At 52.0% G+C, this 26,035-nt stretch overlaps 1 protein-coding gene across 5 annotated transcripts in view; it reads left to right on the top strand.

Moving 5' to 3' along the window:
- Positions 1 to 26,035, top strand: part of PLA2G6 (phospholipase A2 group VI) — a 59,861-nt gene that overhangs the window by 14,258 nt on the left and 19,568 nt on the right. For 4 of the 5 annotated variants that reach the window (XM_042993253.1, XM_042993252.1, XM_042993251.1 and 1 more), the window contains 7 exons: positions 12,949 to 13,164; positions 14,121 to 14,304; positions 15,164 to 15,351; positions 17,748 to 17,844; positions 19,066 to 19,248; positions 24,306 to 24,414; positions 25,618 to 25,782. In XM_042993253.1, the coding sequence (XP_042849187.1) occupies positions 12,949 to 13,164; positions 14,121 to 14,304; positions 15,164 to 15,351; positions 17,748 to 17,844; positions 19,066 to 19,248; positions 24,306 to 24,414; positions 25,618 to 25,782 (1,142 nt within the window). The remainder of the gene's footprint in view (positions 1 to 12,948; positions 13,165 to 14,120; positions 14,305 to 15,163; positions 15,352 to 17,747; positions 17,845 to 19,065; positions 19,249 to 24,305; positions 24,415 to 25,617; positions 25,783 to 26,035) is intronic. The other variant, XM_042993255.1, reaches the window with a different exon arrangement.

Genomic DNA, 26,035 nt, shown 5'->3' with positions numbered 1-26,035 from the left:
AGCTGCTTAGCCTGGCTTGAAAGGACCAGCGTGGTCAAGCCTTGCTCCTCCCTCTGGTCTCAGCTCTTGCCACCCTGTGCTCCTGGCTTTCGCCCAGACTCTTCCGTCGGCCTAGAATGCTTTCCTTTTCTTGGCCTGCCTCACTTCTGCTTGCCCTTCCCTGACCTTCAGGCTAGAGCAGGGGCTGCTGCTGTGTGGCCCCATAGCACCCCATCCCTGCGCTCAGTAGACTGCCTTCCTGGTGGGCCACAGAGCCCGTGAGGGGGGGCAGCCGTGTGTGTCTTGTTCAGCCCAGTACAGTCCCCAGCACCCGGCCTTGCGAGATGAGCACCGCGTATTCACGCAGCTTCGGCGGTATTTACGGAGGGCTCGCTGTGCGCCATGCCCTCTGTCCGGGGCTGGGGACTGTCGGATTCAAGGCAGTCGGGGAGGTGAGCTGGGAAGCAGGGTGGAGGTTATGAAGAGGTGCAGAAATGGCCGTGCCGAGGCCTGGGGGGGGGGTGTGTGTGTGGGGGCCAGAGCCCAGGGGTTCTCCTAGAGGTAGTCATCGCGGGGTCTCCCCCGCTGCTCCCAATCCCCTGCAGTTCGTAGAAGGAAGGTGTGGTGTTCTAGACTTCTCCGGGGTGCTGACGTCCTGCCTTTGAAAGGCCTCCCCCGCCTTTGCTCGCCCAAAGGGCTCCGAACTGCCCCACGGCACACAGCCCCGTTACAGGTAGCCAGGGAGGGGCTGCCTCCAGCCTCAGGCTCCGGGTAGAGGGCTTCCTGTCCTGCAGCTACACACCTTCAGGATGGGGCAAGTAATCGGGCTTTTCTGGATCCTCTGGTTTTATTTACATAAGGGCCTGTAGGTAAGGACCCACCGTACCGGACCCGGTGGAGAGATCAGGCGCTGGCTGGTGCAGAGGGTGACGACAACAGTAACAGTATCCGCTATGTGTGAGGCACTGAGGTCTAAATAGTAACTCACTGTATCCTCACAAACAGTCCCAGGAGGTGGGGGTATTACTGACCCCGTCTTACAAAAGGAGGAAACGTGCCCCCCCCCCCCGAAGGAATTTCAGTGACTTGCCCAAGTCACATAGCTGGTCAGTCGTAGAGCTGGGGTCCAGACCCAGCATTCTGGCTCCGGGACCCAGGTCTTCCTTCCCCTCCCCCCGCCGGGCCACCGTGCAGTGCGGGAGAGCTGGGCGGGACTCCGCTCGCCTGGGCCCGTCCTGGGCACCCCGGGCCTGACGTCTGGTCCAGAGCCCTGGCTCTTCTGGTGGCCTCTGGGAGCGTTGCGTGCGCATCCTGATAACATCCAGACTTACGTTCCTGCTGCGAATGCATCACCTACTCCTGCCCCTTGCTTGTGACATGTGATCTTTGCTTCTTGAAAGGGGACTGATCTTCGAGGCAGCCCCCCCCACCCCAACACTGGGACCTCAGACAAGCTGAGTGGCCTGTATCCTGGCTTGCTCCCTCCCTATTCATCCAGCCCACAGCCCACCCTCTCTGAGCAGAGCTGAACACAGCACACCTTCAGGAGCTCACACAGTAGCAAGGAAAGGTAGATCCGTACCCAGCGTGCAGCGGGAAATACGTTACAATAGGAACGAGGAAAGCTCTTACGTTCCCCAAACAGACCTCCCCCTTTGCCCCTTCCTTCTCTGTCCTCACTGCCGCCGCTCTTCCCCACCCCCTTTGCCCGACCCTTGGCTCCCTGCTCTGTGGGCGGGTCGTCCCCCACTCTCTTCTCCCTCGGCACTGTCCATACTTCTGTCCACCCCTCTTGCCTGGGATCGCTATGTGTCTGTTTGCACCTGTGTCTCCCCAGCAGACCGCAGAGGTCCCGAGGGACAGCGCCTGGCTCAGAGTCATCTCCCCTAATGCCCGTGGTAGTGCCAGGCAGGCACTCAGGTGCGTGAGGAGTATTTGTCGTGAGTGTGGCTGCCCCCGCGTCCACTGAAGGTAGATGTGTCTTTAACAGGAGGGGTTAGGGGCGCCTGGGTGGCTCAGTCGGTGAAGCGTCCGACTACGGCTCAGGTCACGATCTCGCGGTCCGTGACTTCGAGCCCCGCGTCGGGCTCTGGGCTGATGGCCCACAGACTGGAGCCTGCTTCCGATTCTGTGTCTCCCTCTCTCTCTGCCCCTCCCCCGTTGATGCTCTGTCTCTCTCTCTCTCTGTCTCAAAAATAAATAAACGTTAAAAAAAAAAATTTTAACAGGAAGGGTTGGAAAAGGCCTCTCGGGGGGCAGTTGGGGGAGAGATGGGCCTAAAAGGGGGAGGAGGAAGATTTCACCTGGAGGAGGCGCCGAGAGAGGGCTCTGCAGAGAGAGGCACATCACGTGCAGAGAGTTTCTCCTCCGTGCCGAAGGGCTCGTGCTCAGCTTTGAAACTGGAGAGTTAGATACCACTCTAGCCTAATGGTTCTTGCTCATGTTTTGGTCTAGGACGCCCTTGAAAGTCCCAGGGGACCTCTCCCCCCGCCCCCATCCCAACCCCTCCCCCAAATGCACAGCCTGCGATTTCCTGAAGTTCACGGAGCCCCTGAGGCACATCTACAGCTCACTCGCAGCCAAGGCTGAGGCTTCCCAGAGCTGATGCCAGGTGGTTTTTGTCTGGGGGCTCAGGTCCAGAAGAGAGGGAAAGGACAGCCCCACGAGCCCTCTCGGTGTTCAGTCTTCTCTCTGAATCTTGCACCCCTGGCCCTAACCCAAGGCTGGCTCTCCCTTGAAAGCCTCAAGAGTTTTCTCTCCCGGTCTTTCCCCTACTGGGCCTGGAGGAGGGACAGGGTGCCCCTTGCCCCCCAGCCTTGAAATCATCATCCTGTACTATCCACACTCCGTCCCGGGGTTCCCCACACCCTTGGGGACATGTGCCCCTGGCCCAGAGTGCCCTGTCACCATCACTACCTGTTTTGATGCTCGGTGACTGTGAAATTTGCAGGGCGCGCCCTCTTACACCCACGGCTCTTGGTGCCAGACCTCCCTCAGCCCACATGGCCATTCCCTGGATCTTGTCATCCCCGGTAACCGCGGCTCTTCTGCAAATACAAGCCCCCCACTTGCCGCCCTTGCTCCTGTCTTTCCCGCTCCTTCTCCCTAGTCCTCTCAATGCCAAGTTCTCCCCCTGCAGACACAGACCGAGGTGTCACCCTGCTAGGGTCCCCTCCCCTTCATGGACTTCACTTCCTGCCCTGCTGAAACTGTCATTATGATCACACCTTGCATACCCTCTCTTCTTCCTTGCTTCTCTTTCTTTGTCATATTTGCTTGGCAAAACCCTAATGCCGGTTAATTCCAGTTCTCCACCGTGGCCTGAGGAGCTCCCCTCCCTGCTGATTGCCCTCACCCCAAAGGGCCGGCGGGTATGTCTGACCCTGTCCTCCACCTCCTTCCCTCCCCACCCCCTTCATGCTCACCTGCAGCCGGTTGCGCCTCCACCCTGTCTGCCCACACCTGCTCCAGCATTCTGGGCCTTCCCTGTTGTCACTGCAGAGGCCAGTCCCCGTCAAGGTCAACATCCCCTCATCCACCTCAGGACACCACTTCAGCAATTCTTTCCTCTCTCCTGGGTAATTTCCCCTCTTGACCAGGTTTTTTCCATTGCTCTACAAATGTGCCGTTCCTTCTTTGTTCCTTTTTTAAAAAAAAATTTCATTCTTGACTTCATTTCCCCTCAGGCACTGCCTCTATTCAGCCGTCCCCAATTCCCTCCTCCTGTTCTCCCTCTTTAAACTTGTTAAAAATAGTGAAATACACCACACATGGAAAAGCACGGGCAGCTCAATGATCACAGATACCTCTGTAACCAGCACCCATGTCAAAAGATAGAACATTGCAGCACCCCGGAAGCCCCCCTTTTGCTCCCTTGCCCCCCTAAGGGTAACCATTAACCCAACTTACTGGTTATTGCTTCTGTGCCTGCCTTGTTGGCGCAGCATTTGGTTCGTGAGATTTCCACATGTTTTTGCATGGAACTGGGTCCGGCTTCTGTGCAGTACAATTCTGCTGTGTTAACTACATCACGGCTCACTTACTCATTTGTGTGTTGGTGGGAATTTGGGCTGCTTCTGGTTTTCTTGGCGTGTATATGTGTGCATTTGTGGTGGGCATCTATCGGGGAGTGGAATCAGCTCCCCAGCTGAGGCCATACACATCCTGAGCTTCAGTGGATAATGCCCATCCGGTTTCCCGTCAGCGGTGAAAGAGATTCCTGTTACTTCTGATGTATAGTGTTGACAACTTAAAAAAAAAAATTATTCTGTTGGATGTGTAGTAGTGTCTCGTTGTGGCTTTCATTTGCCTTTGCCTGGTTACGTACGAGTTTGAGCACCTTTGGATAAGGTGATGAACCATTTGGCACTCTCCCTTCAGTGAAGTACCTGCCCCATGCTCTTGAACACTTAAAAAATAAAGTTCTTTTTCTTACAGTTTTAGCATCTATATTCAAACGCACACCTTTTGTTGGTTATGTGTGTTGCAGCCATTCCCCTCATGGCTTCCCCTTGTACTTTCTTCTTCTTTTTGTTTTTAATGTTTATTTGTTTATTTTAGAGAGAGAGCACAACTAGGGGAGGGGCAGAGAGAGAGAGGGAGACACAGAATCCGAAGCAGGTTCCAGGCTCTGAGCTGTTAGCGCAGAGCCTGATGCAAGGCTCTAACTCAGGAACTGTGAGATCATGGCCTGAGCTGAAGTCGGACGCCTAACCTTTTAAATTTTTAACATTTATTTGTTTTTGAGAGACAGAGAGACAGAGCGTGAGTGGGGGATGGGCAGAGAGAGAGGGAGACACAGAATCCGAAGCAGGCTCCAGGCTCTGAGTTGTCAGCACAGAGCCCGACATGGGGCTCGAACTCATGGACCGAGCCGTGAGTGAGATCATGACCTGAGCTGAAGTCAGACGCTTAACCAACTGAGCCGCCCAGGTGCCCCAACCCTTGCACTTTCTTAATGCTATCTGTTGACAAGACAGAATTCTTAGTCTCAAGGAAGTCAGAGTCTCTGATCTCTTTTATTGTTTGCTTTCATGTACTGTATAGGAAAGTTCTTCTCTACCATGAGGGGTTGAGGATATTTTTCTGTAGTTCTGTAGTATCTTCCCGAAGCTTTATTATTTTGCCCTTTGTAAGTAGATTCATTATCTACCTGGAACTGATTCCTAGGTCATAATGTCTACTCTCAGGGCCTAGAAGCTCTGAGGCCTCAGCTGAAGGCCTTGGTTTCCCCAGGCTCCTTCCACCTGGTAGGCCTCGAACTTCAATCTCTGTTTTCGAACTACTGAAAAACTGCCACAGTTTCTGCTTGGCTCTGTAACCTCTCTGCTGCTGTTTTCCGTTTGGTTTCTTTCTTCTTTCTCTTCTTTTTTTAAATGTTTATTTATTTTTGAGAGAGAGAGAGAGAAAGAGAGAGAGTGAGCATGAGCAGTGAAGGGGCAGAAAGAGAGGGGGACGGAGGATCCAAAGCCAGCTCTGTGCTGACAGCAGCAAGCCCTATGCGAGGGCTCGAATTCGTGAACTGTGAGATTATGACCTGAGCTGAAGTTGGATCTTCAACTGACTGAGCCACCCCGGTGACACTGTGGTTTCTTGACATCTTGCTCCGCCTAGCTTAGGAGGGAAAATTGCTTGCAGAATTTTGGGCTTACTTCCCTGTAATTCCCTCAAGTTCTGGCCTTCTTGGAAAACTCTGAATACTGGCTTCTCTTTGCCCATCCTAAGCGGGAATTCTGGCAGCGTCTGGCTGCCTCCCAGCCTTTGTATCCTTTATATCCTGCATCACAGGTCCCAGAGTGTCCTGAGTAAAAATGTGGGGCATACCTCAGTGGGCTTTCCTCTTCTCTACAACCTTGGCCTGTATTCTTGTCAGCCTTGGGCTCCCTCCAACACCTTCCTGTACTCATTTGCATTAAGTCCTGGTTTTCTATTTGTTTTCGGCAGGCAGGCTAGTTTGGTATAAGCTCCTCTGTCCTACCCAGAGGCAGAGGTTCCTCCACAAGTTTCATAGAGAATATTTACATTATCACTGAGTCAGGATGTTTGCCAGATTTCCCCATGACTTCTTGTTTGAACCATAGATAGTTAAAAAAAAAAAAATTTTAAGCTTATTTATTTATTAAACCAATTGTTTAATGTTTACTTATTTTTGAGAGAGAGAGAGAGACACCAAGTGTGAGTGGGGGAGGGGCAGAGAGAGAGGGAGACAGAGAATCCGAGGCAGGCTCCAGGCTCTGAGCTGTCAGCACAGAGCCCGACACGGGGCCCAGACCCACAGACCATGAGATCATGACCTGAGCCAAAACCAAGAGCGGGATCCTCAACTGACTGAGACACCCAGGCGCCCCATTAAAAAAAAAAATTTTTTTTTAGGTTTATTTGAACCATAGATAGTTTGTATGTATCTTGTTTAACTTTCAAACGTATGGGAGACTTTTCGTTCCCTTTTTGTTCTTGGCCTCTTGCCTAGTTTCACTGTGGTCAGAGAACACGGTCTAAATATTTTAAAGCTTTTGACGGATACCTGGGTGGCTCAGTGTGTTGAATGTCCGACTCTTGGCTTCAGCTCCGGTCATGATCTCACAGTTTGTGAGTTCAAACCCAGTGTGGGGCTCTGTCCAGATTAGCATGGAGCCTGCTTGGGGTTCTCTGTCTCCCTCTGTCTCTGCCCCTCCCCCACTCGTGTGCGCGTGTTCTCTCTCTCTCTCTCTCTCTCTCTCCCCCTCCCTCCCTCAAAAATAAATAAATAAACATTTAAAAAAAAATAAATATTTTAAAACCTCTGAAATTTGTTCAGATGTACTTTACGGCCCAGCTTATGCCTAGTATTTCTAACTTTTGTTTGCACGTGCTTGGAAAGAAAGCTGATTTTGTAGCTGATAGTGTTTCATCTATGTCGGCCAGGTCAGGCTTGCTAATCATTCTAGATCCAGTAGGGATTTTTTTTGGTTTGATTGTTTTACGAGTGGTAAAAGTTACTAAAATATTTCAGTGTGATTGTGGATTTGTCTCGTTTTTTCTCTTTTTTGCTGGAATTATGGATGATTTCATTGTTTTGAGAAATGTCTGGTTTTAAAAATTCGATCAAGTGTGACTTTATTCTGGAGATTTATTATGAAGTGCGTATTAACTTAATTGTCATATTTTCCTGGTGGGTTGAAACTGTCATCATTACGAATTGTCCCTCTTTGTTTCCAGTAAGGCTTTTTACCTGAAACTCTATTTTGTCTCTTATCATTATAGCTTCACCAGATCTTTTAGGTTAGTATTATATTGTATAATATATAATATATAACTTATAATATAACATATAAATATAAAATAAATATAAAAATGTATAAATATTCTCTTTATATATATATACATTTTCCTTATATTTTTAATCTTGGTAAGAGTATAGAGTTGACTTTTTTCCCAGATTATCTTTGTCTGTTATTCCTTACATTTATTTGGAACATTAAGTCTCTGTCTACTTCATACAATTCTGATATATTTGGGTCTAAATCTGTCATCTTGTTATTTTCTTTGTTGTTGTTCTGCCTATTTTCTTTTTTCCTTTCTTTCTTGTCTTCTTACACATTTAGTTTTATTTTTGTTTTGTTTTAGTTAGCTTTACTGAGATGCAATTTACAAAACTGAGAAATTTACCAACTGGAAGTGTAGCATTTGGTGCGTTTCGGTGACAGGGCACACCCATGTGCCACCACCACAGTTAAGATACAGAACATTTCTGTGGTCTCCAAAATTCCCTCCATGTTCCTTTGTGGTAAGTCCCCGGCACCCACCACAGCCCCTGGCAAACACGGATACGCTTTCTGTCACTAAGGTTTTGCCTTGTAATCATACAGCATGTAGTCTTATGACTTTTTTTTCCACTTAGCGTAATGGTTTTGCAATTCATGATCGTTTTCTTATTATTCCATTTGTCCCCTCTCTGTCAGTCCGAAAGTTATGCATTCTGTCATTCACTCTCTCTCTCTCTCTCTCTCTCTCTCTCTCTTTTTTTTGTCATTCTCTTTCAGTGATAACTGTTGGGGGACAGTTGTCTGTGGGTCTCTCTTGTGTCTCGCAAGCAGAGACACTGACTTCCTCTGTTTCAGGTTATCTTTACAAGGAGGTTAATACAGCGAACAGCCTTAGAAAATAGAGATTGGGTCTTTCCCTAGAGCAGAGGGGACATTTGCTTACTCTCTTGTGGAATAAAAATCATATCCTCCAGGGCAAAGATGAGACAGATTTGCTTATTCACAATGGTAAAAGATCCAAGTTCCCTACACTCAGGGTTTCTCTCTTCTAATGCAACGTGAGCAGGTGTCACCTGGCCCTCTTCACGTCACCCTGTGGGAACTGGATCCCAGGGAACTGGCGCACACGCTGATCCTCTGGCTACTGCTGTTGCTGTGAGTAACAATTTGGCCTTTGTCTTTGAGCCAGGAATCTTGTGTCTTCTGCCAGCATCCATGAAACTATGTCAGGCTAACTTGTTAGTTTGCAAGTAGGGCAAAATCGGAAACCCTTCCCAGTTCTTGATAGAACCCTAGAGATCGGAACACACATCCTTGGACTGACTGAAGTACAATTGGTACGTTAGTGTCTCCCAGAACAACAAACGGGTCCTAGAACTTTTTAACCCCATTTGTTCCTCTCTAGGCTTCTATACCACTTGTTTTTTTAATTCTAGTTTTATTTTAAACACAAGACATGATGCCACCAACACTTATTTAGTTTCACCCACAAAAATGCCATTTTCCTGGTACTTCATTCCCACCCCCCACCCCCCACCCCCCGTATCTTAGGCCATCGATATGGGATCAAGTTCCTTCTCTCTGGAGAAAATCCGTTTCTGTTTTCTTTTGTGTAGGTCTGCTAATGACAAAGCCTCTCTCTCTTTCTCTTTGTTTGTGCGACGAGTGAAATGTTTTAATATCAGCTTCCTACTTAAAGGGAAGCGTGCTGGTATAGAATTCTCATTGCCATTTATTTTCCTTTAGCTCTTTAAGATGTCATTCCACTGTCTCTGGCTTCCATTGCTGAGAAGCCAGCCGCCAGTGTTTGAAGACAACTGTTTCCTCTGCTGTTTTTAGCATTTTTCTCCACGTTTTGTTTACAGCCGTTGTAATATGGTACCTGTCAGTTGCTGCTGTGTTTCAGTATGTTGACGGATGTGTGTCGTCCTCTGTTACTGCTGTGTAACAAACTACCCTAGAACTTGCCTCAAAACAACAATCAGTTGTGTAGCCCAGACAAATATGCAATTTGAGCCGAGCTCAGTGGGCAAAGCTCTCTTCTACTTTGCATGGTATTAGCCAGGGTGGCTTGACTGCAGGGTCCAATTCTAAGATGACTCATTCACAGCGGGCAGGTTGGAGCTGGCTGTTGCCTGGAAGTTCGTCCAGAGCTAAGGGTCCAAGGTCAAGAGTCATCCCTGTGGGTTGTGTCAGTTCTCCCATAGCATGATAACTGGGTCCCCAGAAAAAAGAGGTGGAAACTTCCAGTCTCTTAAGACCTTGCTCCAGAAACTAAAGTGGCATCACCTCTGCCATATTCTATTGGCAAAACAGTTACAGAGTCAAATTAAAGGGTAAAGAGCCATAAGGCACCACTACTCAATGGGAGCAGTGTCAAAGAATTTGGGGGCCACGTTTTAACAACCTGCACGAGGTCCCTAAGTGCGAATTTCTATTTTTGTGTTTGTGTGGGAGGGCGTGTAGATATTTTTCAGTCAGTCTAAAAAAAGGTTTCATCAATGTTGAAAAGTTCACAGACATGAACTCTTCAAACATGGCTTCTGTGCCGTTCTTTTTCTGTTCTGCTTCTGTAGTGCCACTTATACCTATGGTAGATCTTTTCGTTATATATTCTGTGTCCTTTTTCTCCTGTCCTGCCTTTTCATCCTTAGGCTCTTCAGGCTTTATTCCGTTTACTCTTTTCTGGCCTATGTTCCTATTCACTAGTTTCTCTTCAGCATTTCCCAGTCTGCTTTTTTTTTAAGTTTTTTTTTTTTTTTTAATGTTTATTTTTGAGAGAGAGAGAGAGAGAGTACGAGCAGAGGAGGGGCAGAGAGAGAGGGAGACGGGGGATCTGAAGTGGGCCCTGTGCTGACAGCCAAGTGCTTGATGCAGGGCTCGAACTCTCGAACCATGAGGTCATGTCCTGAGCCAAAGTCAGACACTTAACCAACTGAGCCATTCAGGCCACATCCGGTCCGCTTTTATATTTGGCCACTGGGTTCTTAACTGTTGGCAATTGGATGTATGTATTCACTTATTTATTAAGATTTTATTTTTATTGATGTATTTTTAATTTTTTTTAACGTTTATTTATTTTTTGAGAGACAGAGAGAGAGCATGAGTGGGGGAGGGACAGAGAGAGAGAGAGGGAGCCACAGATTCCAAAGCAGGCTCCAGGCTCTGAGCTGTCAGCACAGAGCCCGACGCGGGGCTCGAACCCATGAGATCATGACCTGAGCCGAAGTCGGACGCCTAACCGACTGAGGCACCCAGGCTCCCCTAAGATGTTATTTTTAAGTAATCTCTAAACCCAACACAGAGCTTAGACTCACCACCCCAAGATCAAGAGTTGTGTGCTCTACCGACCACGCCAGCCAGGTGCCCTGACAATTGTATTTTTTAATTCTGTAATTTCCATTTTTAAAATAGTTTCAAGTTCTTTGCCCAAATTCTAAACCTTCTATTTTATCCTCTTGAATATTATCACAGCTGTTGTACTTATGTGTTTTTTTAAAGTAAGCTAGCTCTATGTCCAACGTGGGGCTCGAACTCACGACCCCAAGATCGAGACTCGCACGCTCTACTGACTAAGCCAGCCAAGCGCCCCTTATCACAGTTATTCTAAAGCCTGTGTCAGAAGACTTCAGGGTTTGCAGCCCCCTACTTACAGATCTGTTTCTGTTGGTTTCTTTGCATTTCATGTGTATCTCCTCTGTGCTTGGTGAGTTTTGATTGTGTGCTACACTTTGGATTTGTACCAGTGCTTGTAGAAATCAGCTGAAGCCTGGCTTTCTCTTTTTTTTAACATTTATTTTTAAGAGACAGAGCAAGACAGAGCATGAGTGGGGAAGGGGCAGAGAGAGGGGTGGGGGACACAGAATCCGAAGCAGGCTCCAGGCTCCGAGCTGTCAGCACAGAGCCTGATGCGGGCTTGAACTCACGGACTGCGAGATCATGACCTGAGCCGAAGTCGGACACCTAACCGACTGAGCCACCGAGGTGCCCCGAAGCCTGGCCTTCTGTTTCTTTTATGTTTGCTTCTCCCAGGTACCTGGTAGCATTAGCCCTTCAGGGTGCCCACCCACGGTAAGAGGTGCCCCGCCCCTGGCCTCCGGTCCCTGTCCCCCGAGCCCACGAGGTTGTTAATGCTCCGGTGTATCCCTCCGGCCTCTCAAGTGACAGCAGCCTTCAACACCAGGCTCACTTCCTAGATTTCTGTAATCCGTCCAGCCTGGCACTTCATCCCAGTCTACTTAGGTATCCAGCGCCTCAAGCAGATGGCCTTTTATATTTTGTCGTGCATTTCTGGTTGTCCCGAGGAGGCGCTCCCGTTCACATGACCTAGTCTGCCGTGGGAGTGGAAGGCCTCAGAGAGATCCTGTTTTCTTTTGGGTTCTTCTCACCGGAATCCAAACGCCTGCTTCCACCTTCCCCGTTAGCTACCTCTGCTTGTTCCCCTCTACAGCAAAACCCCTCCAACATACTGTCTGTACTTCTCCGGCTTCTTCCATTCCATTCCTTCTTAAACCATTCGAGTCAGGCTCTGCTTTCCACCTAAAGTGTCTTGTCAAAGTCGTCAGTGGATGCTAAGCCCAATGATCAATTTTCAATGTCATTTCCTTTTTTTTTTTAACATTTTTATTTCTTTTTGAGACAGGGAGAGACAGAGCATGAACAGGGGAGGGTCAGAGAGAGGGCGACACAGAATCTGAAACAGGCTCCAGGCTCCGAGCGGTCAGCACAGAGCCCGACGCGGGGCTCGAACTCACGGACTGCGAGATCGTGACCTGAGCCGAAGTCGGCCGCTTCACCGGCTGAGCCACCCAGGCGCCCCGATTTTCAGTGTCATTTCTAGTTGTCATTTAGTGTCATTATACCCGACAGAGCAACAGCATTTATTTAACGTGGAGCACACTGATGTTAAGAAGTTGGCAGGATGAAACAAAGAGGAGCCGAGGAAAATGAGGAATAACTTCCTTCCTTGTCCTCTCTTCTTTGTTTTTTCTATAGCACTCGTTCCGCGGCAGTTTGTTTAATGTACTTTCTTATTTTGATTTTTACCTTACTCATTGTGTTGATCTCGCCCACAAAAACATGGGCTCCGGGAAGGCAGGCCATGTCATCTGTTTCATTCATTAACTTACCCCTCCATTTAGAACAGTGGCAGGGGTTTGGGGCGCTCGGGTGGCTCAGTCAGGTAAGTGTCTGAATTCAGCTCAAGTCATGATCTCGCGGTTTGTGAGATCGAGCCCCGTGTCGGGCTCTGTGCGGACAGCTCAGAGCCTGGAGCCTGCTTCGGATTCTGTGTCTCCCTCTCTCTCTGCCCCTCCCCTGCTCATGCTCTGTCTCTCTCTGTCTCAAAAATGAATAAAACAGAAAGAAAGAAAGAAAGAAAGAAAGAAAGAAAGAAAGAAAGAAAGAAAGAAAGAAAGGGAAAGAAAGAAATAGAAAGAAAGAAAGAAAGAGAAAGAAAGAAAGAAATAGAAAGAAAGAAAGAAAGAAAGAAAGAAAGAAAGAAAGAAAGAAAGAAAAAGAAAATCCTGACTCCATTTAGAGGTGTGTGCGTGCATGCGTGTGCACGTGTGCGTGGTGGAGAGGGGAGTCCAGCTGGAACAGGTCAGTGCACAGCCAGAGGCAGGCAGTGAGCCGTCCGCGGGGACCCAGGGCTTCTGACTCCAGCGAGGGTGTGGGCTGAGGCTGGCTCATTTCTGTGTCGTCCTCCTGTGCCCTGGCTCCACAGACTCTTCCAGCTGGAGAGGGAGACGGACGCCCTCGTGAACTTCCAGCACTATTCTATCCAGCTGCCGCCCTTCTACGAGAGCTCCAGCCAAGTCCTGCACGTCGAGGCCCTGCAACAGCTGACCGACCTCATCCGCAGCCATCCCAGCTGGTCGGCGGCCCATTTGGCGGTGGAGTTGGGCATCCGAGAGTGCTTCCATCACAGCCACGTCATCAGGTGGGCCAGGAGGGCCGGACCCTCAGGAAGGTCCGCGGGTCTGTGTGTGTGGACGGGCGGGTCCGGGGAGTCTCTCAGCCCTGCCTCAGTTCCCCTCTGCGGGACGGTGTTGCCTCTGAGTGGGGAGCATACGAACGCCGGACTGAAGCCAGAAGGAGAAACGTAGGGCCCGACGGGTGCCAGGCCCACCTGGTGTGTTATACCCACCATGAACTTGAGTCCTTCCGATACCCGCATGAAGGGTCATCATCCCCCCAAGAGACTACGTGGCCCGTGCAAGGTCACTCCGCTGGAGACGGCCGAAGAGGCCTCAGATCCTTGCATCTCCTTCCAAGGATCCGGGTGCCCTCCTGGTGGCTGGACCGCTTTCTTGCATATGGCCCCTCAGCCAACACTTCCAATGGTCAGTGGAAGTGACCCCTGAGAGGGACCATGTGGGCCCCACCGCAGGACTCCGGCTCGCCTGCTTGCCCTGAGGTGACTGCAGCTCGTTTCAGCTCCCAGGCCCTAGGCTCAAAACTCCTCACTGCCCTTTACAGCCTACGGACCTGTTCTTGCACACCATCATGGTGTTTCATTTCCCAGTGCTTCTGTCCATTTCCTAGGGCTGGCACAGCTGCTATTATTGTTATCTTTTCGTAGATAAGGATATTGAAGCCCCGAGAGATTAAGCCAGTTGCCCGAGGTTAATGAGATTTCTGCCTTCCGACCCTCTCTACCCCACCCTGCCTGCCTCCCACTTCAGGCTGGCGTGGGCCTAGGACGCGTGTCTTGTACGGATGTGCCACTGAACAACTGATAAGATCACATCAGCCACAAATAAGTGGTTTGAACCAGGCAGCCTGAGCATGGCGTGAATGCCCCTGAGCTCCAAGCCCACTTCCCTCTTCTGCACTTGAGTTTCTCAGCGCCCCTCCCTCCTTCCCTCCCCCACACCCCCCCCCCCCCCGCCACAGCTGTGCCAATAGCCGGGAGAATGAGGAGGGCTGTACCCCCCTGCACCTGGCCTGCCGCAAGGGCGACGGGGAGATCCTGGCGGAGCTGGTACAGTACTGCCACGCCCAGATGGATGTCACGGACAACAACGGAGAGACTGCCTTTCATTACGCCGTCCAGGGGGACAATTCCCAGGTGCTGCAGGTGAGCGGGGGTGACCGGTGCTGGCCACACCCCGCTGTCCCCACTTGGCCCCGAGCTCCTTCCTGGAGGGTGTACCCTCTCCTCCCTTCCCTCCTCCTGCTCGCCAAGGAGAGACACATCCTTGGTCACTGTACTCTGACCACCCTCGGGAGGTCCTCCAACCCAGGAAATGAAGTCAGAGGTCCAGTCCAGCCAGTCAGTTTAGTTCAGCTTGTCCCAAGCACCCACCAAGCCTGACCCTGGGCTGGGTGAATTCATTTCAGCCTTTCCTGAAGGGGCTCATGGTCCGGTGGGACCAGATCTCCAGTGCCCATCCCTGGGAACAACGCCCTTTTAAGTTTCTTAATTCAGAAAAATTTTTTTATTTAATTTTTTTTTAATGTTCATTGACTTTTGAGAGAGAGAGAGAGAGACAGAGACAGAGTGCAAGCTGGGGAGGGGCAAAGAGAGAGGGAGACACAGAATCCGAAGCAGGCTCCAGGCTCCGAGCCGTCAGCACGGAGCCCGACATGGGGCTCGAACCCACGAACCGTGAGATGGTGACCTGAGCCGAAGTCAGACACCCAGCCAATTGAGCCATCCAGGCACCCCCAGGAATTTTTCCCACGAGCCACAGCAATGGCGGACCAGCCCCCCAGCCGGCTGGCACAGACAGCTTCCTGTTTGCCTCCAAACCTCCTTTCTCCGGGGCTTCCCTTAACGTTCCTACCCGGGTTATAATCCTACCCGTGTTATCTCATCGGCAGACTTCCCTTCCCCTCAAGTCGGCGGAGGGGGTTGGCCCGGAAGGTGTCGGGGAGGGTCACGCAGGGGGCTTGCCTCTGTCAGGCCCCAGCCCACCCCAGTCTCCCTCTGTCAGCTCCTAGGGAAGAACGCATCGGCCGGCCTGAACCGGGTGAACAACCAAGGGCAGACCCCACTCCACCTGGCCTGCCAGATGGGGAAGCAAGAGATGGTCCGAGTACTGTTACTCTGTAACGCTCGGTGCAACATCATGGGGCCCAGTGGCTACCCCATCCACACAGCCATGAAGTTCTCCCATAAAGGGTAAGACCGCCCCCTCCCCCCCCCCGCCCCCTGCCCCATTGGCTGGCTCTCTAGCTCTGACATCTCTTGTCCTCACGCCCAAGTGAGCAGTGGCTTCCCCAGGCTCATTAGATGTGTATCAGATGCTGGTGCCCAGGGCCGGCCTGGCACGAACAGAGTGCTCGATGAACGTGTAGCAGGTGTGAATCTCCATCCAGAAAGTCAGCTGTGCAAAGAGCAGAGCTTTCAGATGTTTTCCGTAACGCACCTTAATTTCTGGCCACGAACCTCCCTCTCCCAAACTGGAGAAGAACGATCCAAATCCTCCCTGGGGTTCCTCCCCTTTCCACCTCCCCCAGGTGGTCCTCCTGGGCTGGAGTCACATGCAGCCCCAGGGAGGGGCCCACCCGACCTGGGTCCTCTCGCACCCAAGCCCACCAGCCCGATCCGAACTCCTTCCTGGCTACAGTGCTGCCCTGTGGCTTCTGCAGCTTCCTGGCTCGAGGCCCAGGAATGCTTGGCAAGGTGGCCCAGAGCCCCATCTGCCCCATCTTTCCTGGCTGGTGGCACCGCTGGGAGGCAGGTACCAGGCGCATGCCGTGGGGAGCCCCAGACCAATCTGGGGCTTCTTCCCTTCTCCCGAGACCTGGGGAACCCTGTTCTCGGGAAGATTCTCCATGTGGAGTGTGGGTATGTGTGTATGCGTGTGTGTGTGGGGGGTGGGGGGTGAGAAAAGAGAGGAATATCTTAAAATGTGGCCCAGTGGGAACGCTGTCTGGAATGGCTGACTGAATGAATGAATGAACAAGGCAGTCGGTCCCACAGTCCGGACACTGTGCTAGGCGCTGGCCTTAGATGGAAAAGAAAGCAGCTCTGGGACAGGAGACACAGAGGTCACCCGGTCCTTCTGGGCTGTGCTAAACAGGCAGGGGGAAGAGGAGAGAGGGCTGCACGCACATGGGGGCGGGGGCAAGCCTGGCCGTCCCTCAGGCTCTTCCTCTTCTGGAGTCTGCCCCCACCGTGCCGGCCCCTCTGGTGACGCCATCCCCTCAAAGGTCTGGTCCAAGCTTGGGCCAGCCCCCCTTGCCATGTCCTCCCCAGCACAGCCAAGATGGAGAAGAACTTTCAGAACGACCTAACCAAACGGTTGGAGACAGTACTGACACCTCACCCCCAGGGGTCAGGTTCCCCGGGGGCAGGTTGCAGCCGGAATGGGCACGGGTGGTGGGTGATGCCGTGTCATAGCTGAGACGTAACACGGCGGCCTCCCTCTTGCTCAGCTCAGCCTCCCCAAGCCTTGCTGTCCAGGGGCCTGGAATTGCCCACGTTGTGCCTTCCTTGGACACCCCTAGCCGCATTCCTCTCTCCCCTGCCAGGCCTCCCCTGTGGGGCTGGCAGAGATCGCAAGGGGTCGTCGCACATGAGACGACGCAGGGAGCCTCACACCTCGGGCGTGCCCGACTCCTGCCACAGCCGCGTCCTCCCAGGGCCCCGGCGGGGCCATCCCTCTGCCACCGCGCGGCAGCTGGTGGCAGCGATCACAGGTGTCAGGGCCACAGAGAGGGGTTCCGTCCCCGCTCCCATCTGGGAGCCCCTCCGCTGTTAGCGTCAACTCGGCTGACCTTCACAGAGCCAGGTTGGGGCCAGGGACTCGACTTTTCACTTTGCCAGCTGTCTTCAAGGGTCGTTAGTGTTGTAGCACGTATCCGAATTCCCTGCCCTTTTAAGGCAGAGTAATATACGGATGGACCACATTTTGTTTTCCCCTCCATCTGTTGACGGGCACTTGGGTTGTCTCCCCTTTTGGCCAGTGTTGCTAGGAATGTGGGGGAACGAGTATCTGTCTGAGTCCCTGCTTTCCGTTCCTTTGGCTGTACGCCCGGGAGTGGGAAGTCGCTGCAGCCTTAATTGCTGTGCCTGTGCTTCCCGCAGGACGCAGGTCACTGCGTGAAACAGCAGGAGCGGAGGGAGGGCCAGGGGATGGAGGGCGACCACGTGCCAGGCGCAGAAATGAAATGTCTTCTCTCCCTCAACCCCCACGAGTCCGGCTAGGACCGCGCCCGTGTCGCAGACGGCCTCAGCCACTTTCCGGAGATCACCAGGGAGGAGGCTGGGGCTTGACCCTAAAGCCAGCACCAGTGAGAGTGATCATGGCCGATTGCTGCCGTCAGGGAAGGCTTCCTGGAGGCGGGGGCTTGAGCTGTGTATAGGGGCCCAGGATACCCTGGACATACCACAGCACACGTGCTGGTTGGTTTTGTTGCAACTTTATTTGCAGAAACTCTTCTTCCCCAGTGGTTGAAGCCCCCAAGTCGTGGCCTTTTCCAGCCATCCCCAGGCCACCTCCCACCATCCCCAGGCCACCTCCCACCATCCCATGGCCTTCTATACTGCCCCTTGTCTCCTCTTCCCCCTAGGTGTGCTGAAATGATCATCAGCATGGACAGCAGCCAGATCCACAGCAAAGACCCTCGCTATGGAGCCAGCCCCCTCCACTGGGCCAAGAACGCAGAGGTAGGCAGAGTCTGAGGGTGAGTGGTGGGGGGGAGGGGGCAGGGGGCAGGGTCCCAGGGCCCCATGTTCCTCAGCTGCCTGCGGGAAGGAGGTCCCTGAGATGATTCTGGGGGGTTGATCTCATAGTGGTCCCGCAGGCTTTGCTGCTAGCAGGCTCAGGGCCCTATCTGTGGGTTCTTTGTGTATGAATTGGGGGTCCTATGGCCTGGCTTTGGAGGCGTGAAATCAGCGAGGTGACGTGTGAGAAAAGGCTTCATAAAGTGCCAAACAGAAGTTGGTGCTGGTACTGGCTGTGCCCACAGAGAGCCTGGTGGGGCAGCGATTCCACGGGCCGCCCCTAAGCCAAGCTCCATGCCCCTGGGAGGGTGGAGGCCTCTGGTCCCTCACCTCCAGGAAGCACAGCTCAACAGGGCCCTGGATGCCCCAGAGATTGTGGTCCGTTGTGACGGGCCAGGAGGGAGGAGATTGCCAACTTCTTCAGGGTACCTCCTTCCTGCCCTGAGCGAGTCGCCAAGTCCGGCCTTTCGTGTTCGAGTGTACGAGTTGTCATTCGTTGTCACCCCTCTGTGAGGTAGGGACTTGCATTTCTATTGCCACAGAAAACTGAGGTCCAGAGGGTGTGACGGCCTACCCAAGCTCCCAGGACTGGGAGGAAGTAAGGCTGAGCTGTGGGCTCAGGACTGTCCGGCTCCAAAGGCCACGCCCCTCCCCAGGGCCCAGGCTCCCAAGGCCACGCCCCTCCCCAGGGCCCAGGCTCCCAAGGCCACACCCCTCGCCCCGTCCCAGGCTCCAAAGGCCACGCCCCTCCCCGCGTCCCAGGCTCCCCAGGGCTGTGGGGCATGCAGGGGCCGGTGTCGCCGAGGCCCAGGGAGTGGCCAGACTTTGGCAGGATCCCAGGGAAGGTCACAGGGAGCAGGGCAAGTTGTGGGACTTTGCTGAGATGCGTGGGGTCCCGTTAGTTCCAGGAAAGGACCCGGGAGCCCCTTAAATCAGCCAGCACAAATCAGCTCTTTGTCCTCTACCGTCCTGCTGATGATGTGGGAGCCAAGATGTAGGGCCACCCCCAGAACTGGAGCCTGCCACCTGAGCTCTTGTTGCTAGTGCTTTCTGGAGGCCCGATACCTGACGGCCGCTCAGGGCGGCAGTGGCAGCCCCCAGGTGTCGCCGGCCACTGCCGCCCTTAGTGACCGCCTCCTTGGGCGCGGACCCTTTCTCCCGCAGATGGCCCGCATGCTGCTGAAGCGGGGCTGCGACGTGAACGGCACCAGCAGCTTGGGGAACACAGCCCTGCATGTGGCCGTGATGCGCAACCGCTTGGACTGTGTCATGGCCTTGCTGACCTACGGGGCCAACGCCAACGCCCGCGGAGAGCACGGCAACACGCCGCTGCACTTGGCCATGTCGGTGAGCCTGCAGGGGTGGGTGGGGGGCTACCCGTCGCTCCCTCCCTTGACACCCTCTTCCTTTCCCCGCCTCTCAGAATCTTCTTACCTGCCTACACTCCATTCAGACCTGCCTTCCCCCTTAGGAACCTTCCGTGTCCCCCTTTCAGCCCAGAGTGTCGTCTCCTTCCTCTATGCCCCTGTCCCTCTGGCTCCCGCGTCCCCCATGTGACAAGTGCATGGTGCGATGGCTCTGGCTACCCGCTGTGGCCTTGGGCAAGTCACGTCATGCCTGTCAGCCTCGATTTCCTCATCTGGAAACCGGGGGTGTCGGTACTGGCTGCGGAGTGAGCGGTGGATGCTCGGTAACCCCAGGAGGAATGTCCAGATGACACATGTGGTACCTGGCACCAGTGGGCAACCCTCAGATGTCACTTCTCCTCTCCTGCATCAGGGAAAAATACCCGTCTGCATACTGTTTCTATCTCCTTGGGGGGGCTGTAAGCTCCTGGGAGGCAGGGTCTGCTTGTACATCTCCGTGGCCCATGGTAGGTGTTGGCCGCGGCTTTTGGTTTATTATAGAGCAGAGTTCCCCCCTCCAGTCTGGATAGACAACTGGAGTACGAACATAAGGAATTCAGGGAAGGGACTTACTATGTTACGGATGTGTGTGTGTTCCCATTCTGTAGCAATACCGTGTATACATAAGTATGTTCAACAGATTTCCAAGTGATGGAGTTGGAGAGGCATCTGGGACTCTAAAAGTAGATTTGGGGCACCTGGGTGGCTCAGTTGGTAAAGCATCCGACTTCGGCGCAGGTCATGATCTCACGGTTCGTGGGTTTGAGCCCCGCGTCGGGCTCCGTGCTGACAGCTCAGAGCCTGGAGCCTGCTTCGGATTCTGTGCCTCCCTGTCTCTCTGCCCCTCCCCTGCTCATGCTCTGTCTCTCTCAGTCTCTCAAAAATAAGTAAATGTTAAAAAAAAATTTTAAAGATGTAGATTTAGGGCAAACTCAAAGACATCCTGTTTTATAGCAAAGGCCATCACTGTGGTGGAGACACTGTTACCCTGGGAGGTGGAAACTGTAAATAAAACCATGGCCATTTTCAGCACTGAATGAGCCATTAGAATGATCTAGTCCATCAGTTCTCAAAATTTGAGGTCTATGTGGTCCCTTTATAGTGTAAAAAATTAATTATTGAAGATCCCAAAGATTTTTTTGTTTATATGGATTTTATCCATCTATATTTATTAGATTGGAGTTTATTTTTTTTCAATATATGAAGTTTATTGTCATATTGGTTTCCATACAACACCCAGTGCTCATCCCAAAAGGTGCCCTCCTCAATACCCATCACCCACCCTCCCCTCCCTCCCACCCCCCATCAACCCTCAGTTTGTTCTCAGTTTTTAAGAGTCTCTTATGCTTTGGCTCTCTTCCACTCTAACCTCTTTTTTTTTTTTTTTTTTTTCCTTCCCCTCCCCCATGGGTTTCTGTTAAGTTTCTCAGGATCCACATAAGAGTGAAACCATATGGTATCTGTCTTTCTCTGTATGGCTTATTTCACTTAGCATCACACTCTCCAGTTCCATCCATGTTGCTACAAAGGGCCATAGTTCATTCTTTCTCATTGCCGCGTAGTACTCCATTGTGTATATAAACCACAATTTCTTTATCCATTCATCAGTTGATGGACATTCAGGCTCTTTCCATAATTTGGCTATTGTTGAGAGTGCTGCTATAAACATTGGGGTACAAGGGCCCCTATGCATCAGTACTCCTGTATCCCTTGGGTCAATTCCCAGCAGTGCTATTGCCGGGTCATAGGGTAGGTCTATCTTTAATTTTTTGAGGAACCTCCACACTGTTTTCCAGAGCGGCTGCACCAATTTGCATTCCCACCAACAATGCAAGAGGGTTCCCGTTTCTCCACATCCTCTCCAGCATCTCTAGTCTCCTGATTTGTTCATTTTGGCCAACTCTGACTGGCGTGAGGTGATATCTGAGTGTGGTTTTGATTTGTATTTCCCTGATGAGGAGCGACGTTGAGCATCTTTTCATGTGCCTGTTGGCCATAGATTGGAGTTTAAACATAAGACATTTTCAAAATATCAATTCACTTATTAAAAAAAATTTTTAATGCTTATTTTTGAGAGAGGGACAGAGCATGAGTGGGGGAGGGACAGAGAAAAAGGGGGAGGTACAGAATCCCAAGCAGGCTCCAGGCTCTGAGCTGTCAGCACGGGGCCCAACACAGGGTTTGAACTCACGAACTGTGAGATCATGACCTGAGCCGAAGTCAGACGCTTACCGGACTGAGCCACCCAGGTCCCCCTCAAAATATCGATTCATTTAAAAATAACAATTCACCAATCACAAGCTAGCCAAATTAAATAACATTTTTATGCAAAACAACTTTATTTTCCAAAACAAAAAACAATCCAGAAGAGTTGGCATCCTTTTACATCTTTGTGAATCTTTTTAATGCCTGGCCTCAGAGAAGACATACTGAGCCTCCTATCTTCTGCTACATTTATTCTCTTGCAATATGTTGTTGAATATATGTTGGGGGATAAGAAGAAAATCTGGCCTCCCAATGCTATGTTGGAAAAGATGCACAGTTGCACCTTTTCAGAGAATCATGGATATTCTTTGATGTTGCACCAAAACTGGACAAGGGTAGTTTCTGACAAGTCAGTTGCAGTGGGCAGAGCAGCCATCTCCAGGAGCTTTTCACGCTTTGTTACATTAAACACTTTATTCCACCGGTGTCTCTTGTACTTGGCATGGATCTCTTACCCGTGCGTAATTTCCTTAGAAAATACCGGTTCACCATGTATGCGTAGAAACGGCGACCCATTTCATCAGACGCTATCAAAACCCCACATTTGTAAATATCCCCACTGATCTCATCAGAAAAACCTTTCAGTTTGGGGAAGCCGTCAAAGCTGTCAAGCCCACTTGTGGCATGTACAAGTTTTCTGGAATTGCCATTTTTGTTTGCAAGCTTGAATTTTGTCATTGGCACAAAATATCGTCAGATGTTTTTCTTTCTTGAAGTGCCAGGCTCACTGCGTTCATTTTTGAGAACACGTCTTCTGGATACCCAAGGCTGAACAATCGTAGTTTGTCAGTCGTGGTCTCAAATAAAAATGGTGTTCCCGGGGAAAAAAACGCGTGCTTCTGCTCACAACTCCAGCAAATTGCCTACGTGCTTTTCCTCAAGATAACAGTTGTACTCTGGTATGCCACAGAAATGCCCAGGCTTTCTCTCTATCTTACAACACAAGTACACGATGTCAAATCGTAATAAAATTCATTCTTACTGCTTCATGAAGGGCATTCCAAAGTGAGACTGGCTTTTTAATTAATTGGCTGATTTTTTAAAATGTCTTTATTTATTTTTGAGAGAGAGAGAAAGAGACAGAGTGCAGGCAGGGGAGGGGCACAGAGAAATGGAGATACAGAATCCAAAGCAGTCTACAGGTTCTGAGCTGTCAGCACAGAGCCCAATGCGGGGCTCAAACTCAAGGACCATGAGATCGTGACCTGAGATGCTTAACCTATTGAGCCACCCAGGCGCCTGTTAATTGGTTGATTTTTTACTGCTAGTGAGTGGCAGAGAAGAACACCACAACGGTGTCACCGTCTTGCTATGGCACGAGGAGCTTTATCCATCATTGTTTTTATGCCATCAGTGCTAAAGTCAACACAATGCAAGAAGCAAACACCATCTTGATAGTCTTATGAAAGCAGTTTTTTTTTTTAATGTATTTTTAGTAATCTCTACGCCCAACCTGGGGCTCAAACTCACAACCCCAAGATCAAGAGCCGCACACTTTTCCAACTGAGCCAGCCAGAGGTCCCTGTGAAAACAGTTTGAACCTCACAAACCCTCTAGAGGGTCTCACACGTTCGGTGGGGGGAGGAGGGGGGGGCACACGTGTCACTTTGAGGACTGCTGACATTCACTGGTTCCCATACCTCAGGAACTTGCAGACCGGCCTCACATTTTTTGGCACGTTGATGTGTCACTTGCACAATTAGTGCTCAATCATTTCTTTAAGTTGGTTTGCTTTTATCAACTTATTTTTATAAAGTCTTTATTTATTTATTTTTAGAGAGAGTGAGAGCACGTGTGTGCACCAGCCAGGAAGGGGCAGAGAGAGAAAGAGGGAGAGAATCCCGAGCAGGCTTCACGCTGTCGGTGCAGAGCCCAATGCTGGGCCCGATCTCACAGACCGTGAGACCGTGACCTGAGCTGAAATCAAGAGTCGGCCGCTTAACCCGCTGAGCCGCCCAGGCGCCCCTAAGTTGGCCTGCTTTTAAATCTTACTTAAATTTATTTCAAAGGAGATGTTCTGTCGCCACCGTAAGTGGTAAACCAGTGACACGAAAAGAAGGAAACCAAGACAGAAATGCGTAACTAATGACTCAAGCATGCATAATCACCAGTCCCCGTATAAATCCTAATGTACATGAACCACTATTTGGAAAACTGCATTCTAGACACAAGTCTTCATTCTCCAAGCCAGGAGATCAGGCCCCAGCAAGAGGGAGGTGATAAGACCAGAGTGAGGTCTCCAGGCAGCCAGTTGATTGGCTTGTTCTGGGAAACCACGCCCCGCCCTGCCCCACCCAGCCTCCGATGTTAATGCGCTTTGGAGGCAAGCTGCCCTTGGAGGTTGCCGTCAGGGAGGACGTGTGCCCAGTTGCCCCCTCAGAAGTGGCACCCTAGACCTGATGGACAAGACAGCCTTCCCTTTCCCCGCTCACCCTTTGCTGCTGCTTCTGGAAGTGATCAGCAGCTGACCCTTCAGTGGCCCCGTGGCCCCTGGGGCGGGGGTCATTGATGCACTGCTTCCTTCCAGGAGCTGGTGGGGCTGGCACCTGGGGTGAGTCACTTCCAGCTTCTGCCTGGGTTATTAAACGGGTGGGGGACCTGAAGGGTTCTAGCACCTTCTGCCGTGCCGTGAGAGGCCCGCCGAGTCGGTAGGCAGAGCGGAAGAGGCTGGCGTCCTTTTTCTCTTCCTTTCCCTGAGCCGTTGGATTTTCCCCCTCACTTCATCCCCAACAGAAAGACAACGTGGAGATGATCAAGGCCCTCATTGTGTTTGGGGCAGAGGTGGATACCCCAAATGACCTCGGAGAGACTCCTGCTTTCATAGCTTCCAAGATCAGCAAACGTAAGTGCCCTGCACTCCGGTCCCAGAGTTGGGGGGGGGGGTGGTGGTGATGCATGCACTGGGGAGGAGGGGTGGTCCCAGCAGCCCGGCACCAGCATCCTGTCCGTACCCACCCCACTCGCTGCCTGCGTAGGGTTTCCAGGAGCACCTGGGAGGCAGAGAGGGAAAGCTTCCTGTGCCCGAGCACAAGGGCCATACCCAGTAGGTGGGACCCTCCAAGGGGCTTGCCAAGCCAGTGTCGCCTTCTGTGCCGCCCTCATCCCACCTCCGGGTGCCAGGACGCGGGGGGAGGCAGGTGGGGGAGGCAGTAAGTAATTCCCGGATGGAGCCACTGGCAGGAAGAACCGCGGGTGGATGCATGCCCGCTGCACAAGTGTGTGTGCACGCGGGCTTGAGGCACACACTGCATGCTCGCTTGGTGAGCCCTGGCGTCCGGGCTGGAGAAAGATCATCCTCAGCAGAAGCCCGGGGCCCCTCGGGGGGTTTCAGGGAGCCGTGGAGGCTGCCATGGGCGCGCAGGTGACTGTGTGTGCGCACGTGTGTGTGTGCTACTTCCTGAAAACATCCTTTTTAGTTACCCTGTCTGTTAGATGAGGGTAAATGCCCGCGGACTGGCTCGTCCCTTTCGAGCCCCGGGAGGGACTCTGCATTCGGCAGTTTTGAGAATTGCCGTACGTGCAGCCCCGACACGGGGCGCGATCCCACAAACCACAAGATCATGACGTGGGCCCGAATCACGAGTTGGACTCTTAACTGACTGAGCCACCCAGGCGCCCCATTGTCGTGGGTTTTTTGTTTTGTTTTGTTTTGTTTTTTCCTGTTTTTAAATTTTTGATTTCTGACTGTTCATGGTAGCTTGTAGAGATGTGTGTATGGAGGGGGGAGTCCTGTTTTCTTGACCAGAAGTGAAGGGAAAGAGGGGGACCCCAAATACTCAGACCGGGTAACCTCGACCCCTTTCCAGATTCTGTGGTCGACCTCAGCACCTGCCCTGGGCCCCAGGAAACTATTGGGCTACAGGCGACTGGAGTCAGCACGCCCTGTCAGGGTGGGGTCAGGCCTCCCGGGCGCCCGGTTCCCCCACATACCCAGGCCGCCTGGTAGATGAGAGAGGGGACCGTGTGTGGAAAGGAGGGGCCTCTCACTTGCTTGTTGACATCATTTGTGATCCTGTGCGATCTCCCCTTCCCCAAACCTTACTAGTTGTTACCAGGAAGACGCTCTTAACTCTGCTGAAAAACGTAGGGGCCGACCACCGCCTCCCACTCACCCAAGGGGCCCCCTCGGAGCAGGGCTCCACTGCGACACATCACTCCTTGTTCTCCCAGGAAAGATCTCAGCCCCCACCGATCAGCTTAAACAACCTAGGTAGGCCTCTTTCCTGCCACACTCCCTCCTCTCCAGCTGGTCCCCAGGCACTGGGATCGGAGCAGTCCTGATGCGAAGGAAACGGGGCCCAGGGTAGAAGTTGTTGAAAGGAACGAGGGAGGTTGGGGCAGGATTCGTCAGCCTCTGGAGGCAGCCAGCACCCACGGAGCCCAGAGGCCTGGGGGGAGAGGGGCCCCTGGCTAATGCCACAGTCCATTTCTCCTGAGAGGATGTTCTGAACATGGTCTCCGGT

The sequence above is a fragment of the Panthera tigris genome, chromosome B4, assembly GCF_018350195.1.
Source record: "Panthera tigris isolate Pti1 chromosome B4, P.tigris_Pti1_mat1.1, whole genome shotgun sequence".
In the NCBI taxonomy this organism is placed as follows: domain Eukaryota; kingdom Metazoa; phylum Chordata; class Mammalia; order Carnivora; family Felidae; genus Panthera; species Panthera tigris.
Note: the sequence above shows the minus strand (reverse complement) of the source record. Positions and strands in the feature narration are given on the sequence as shown.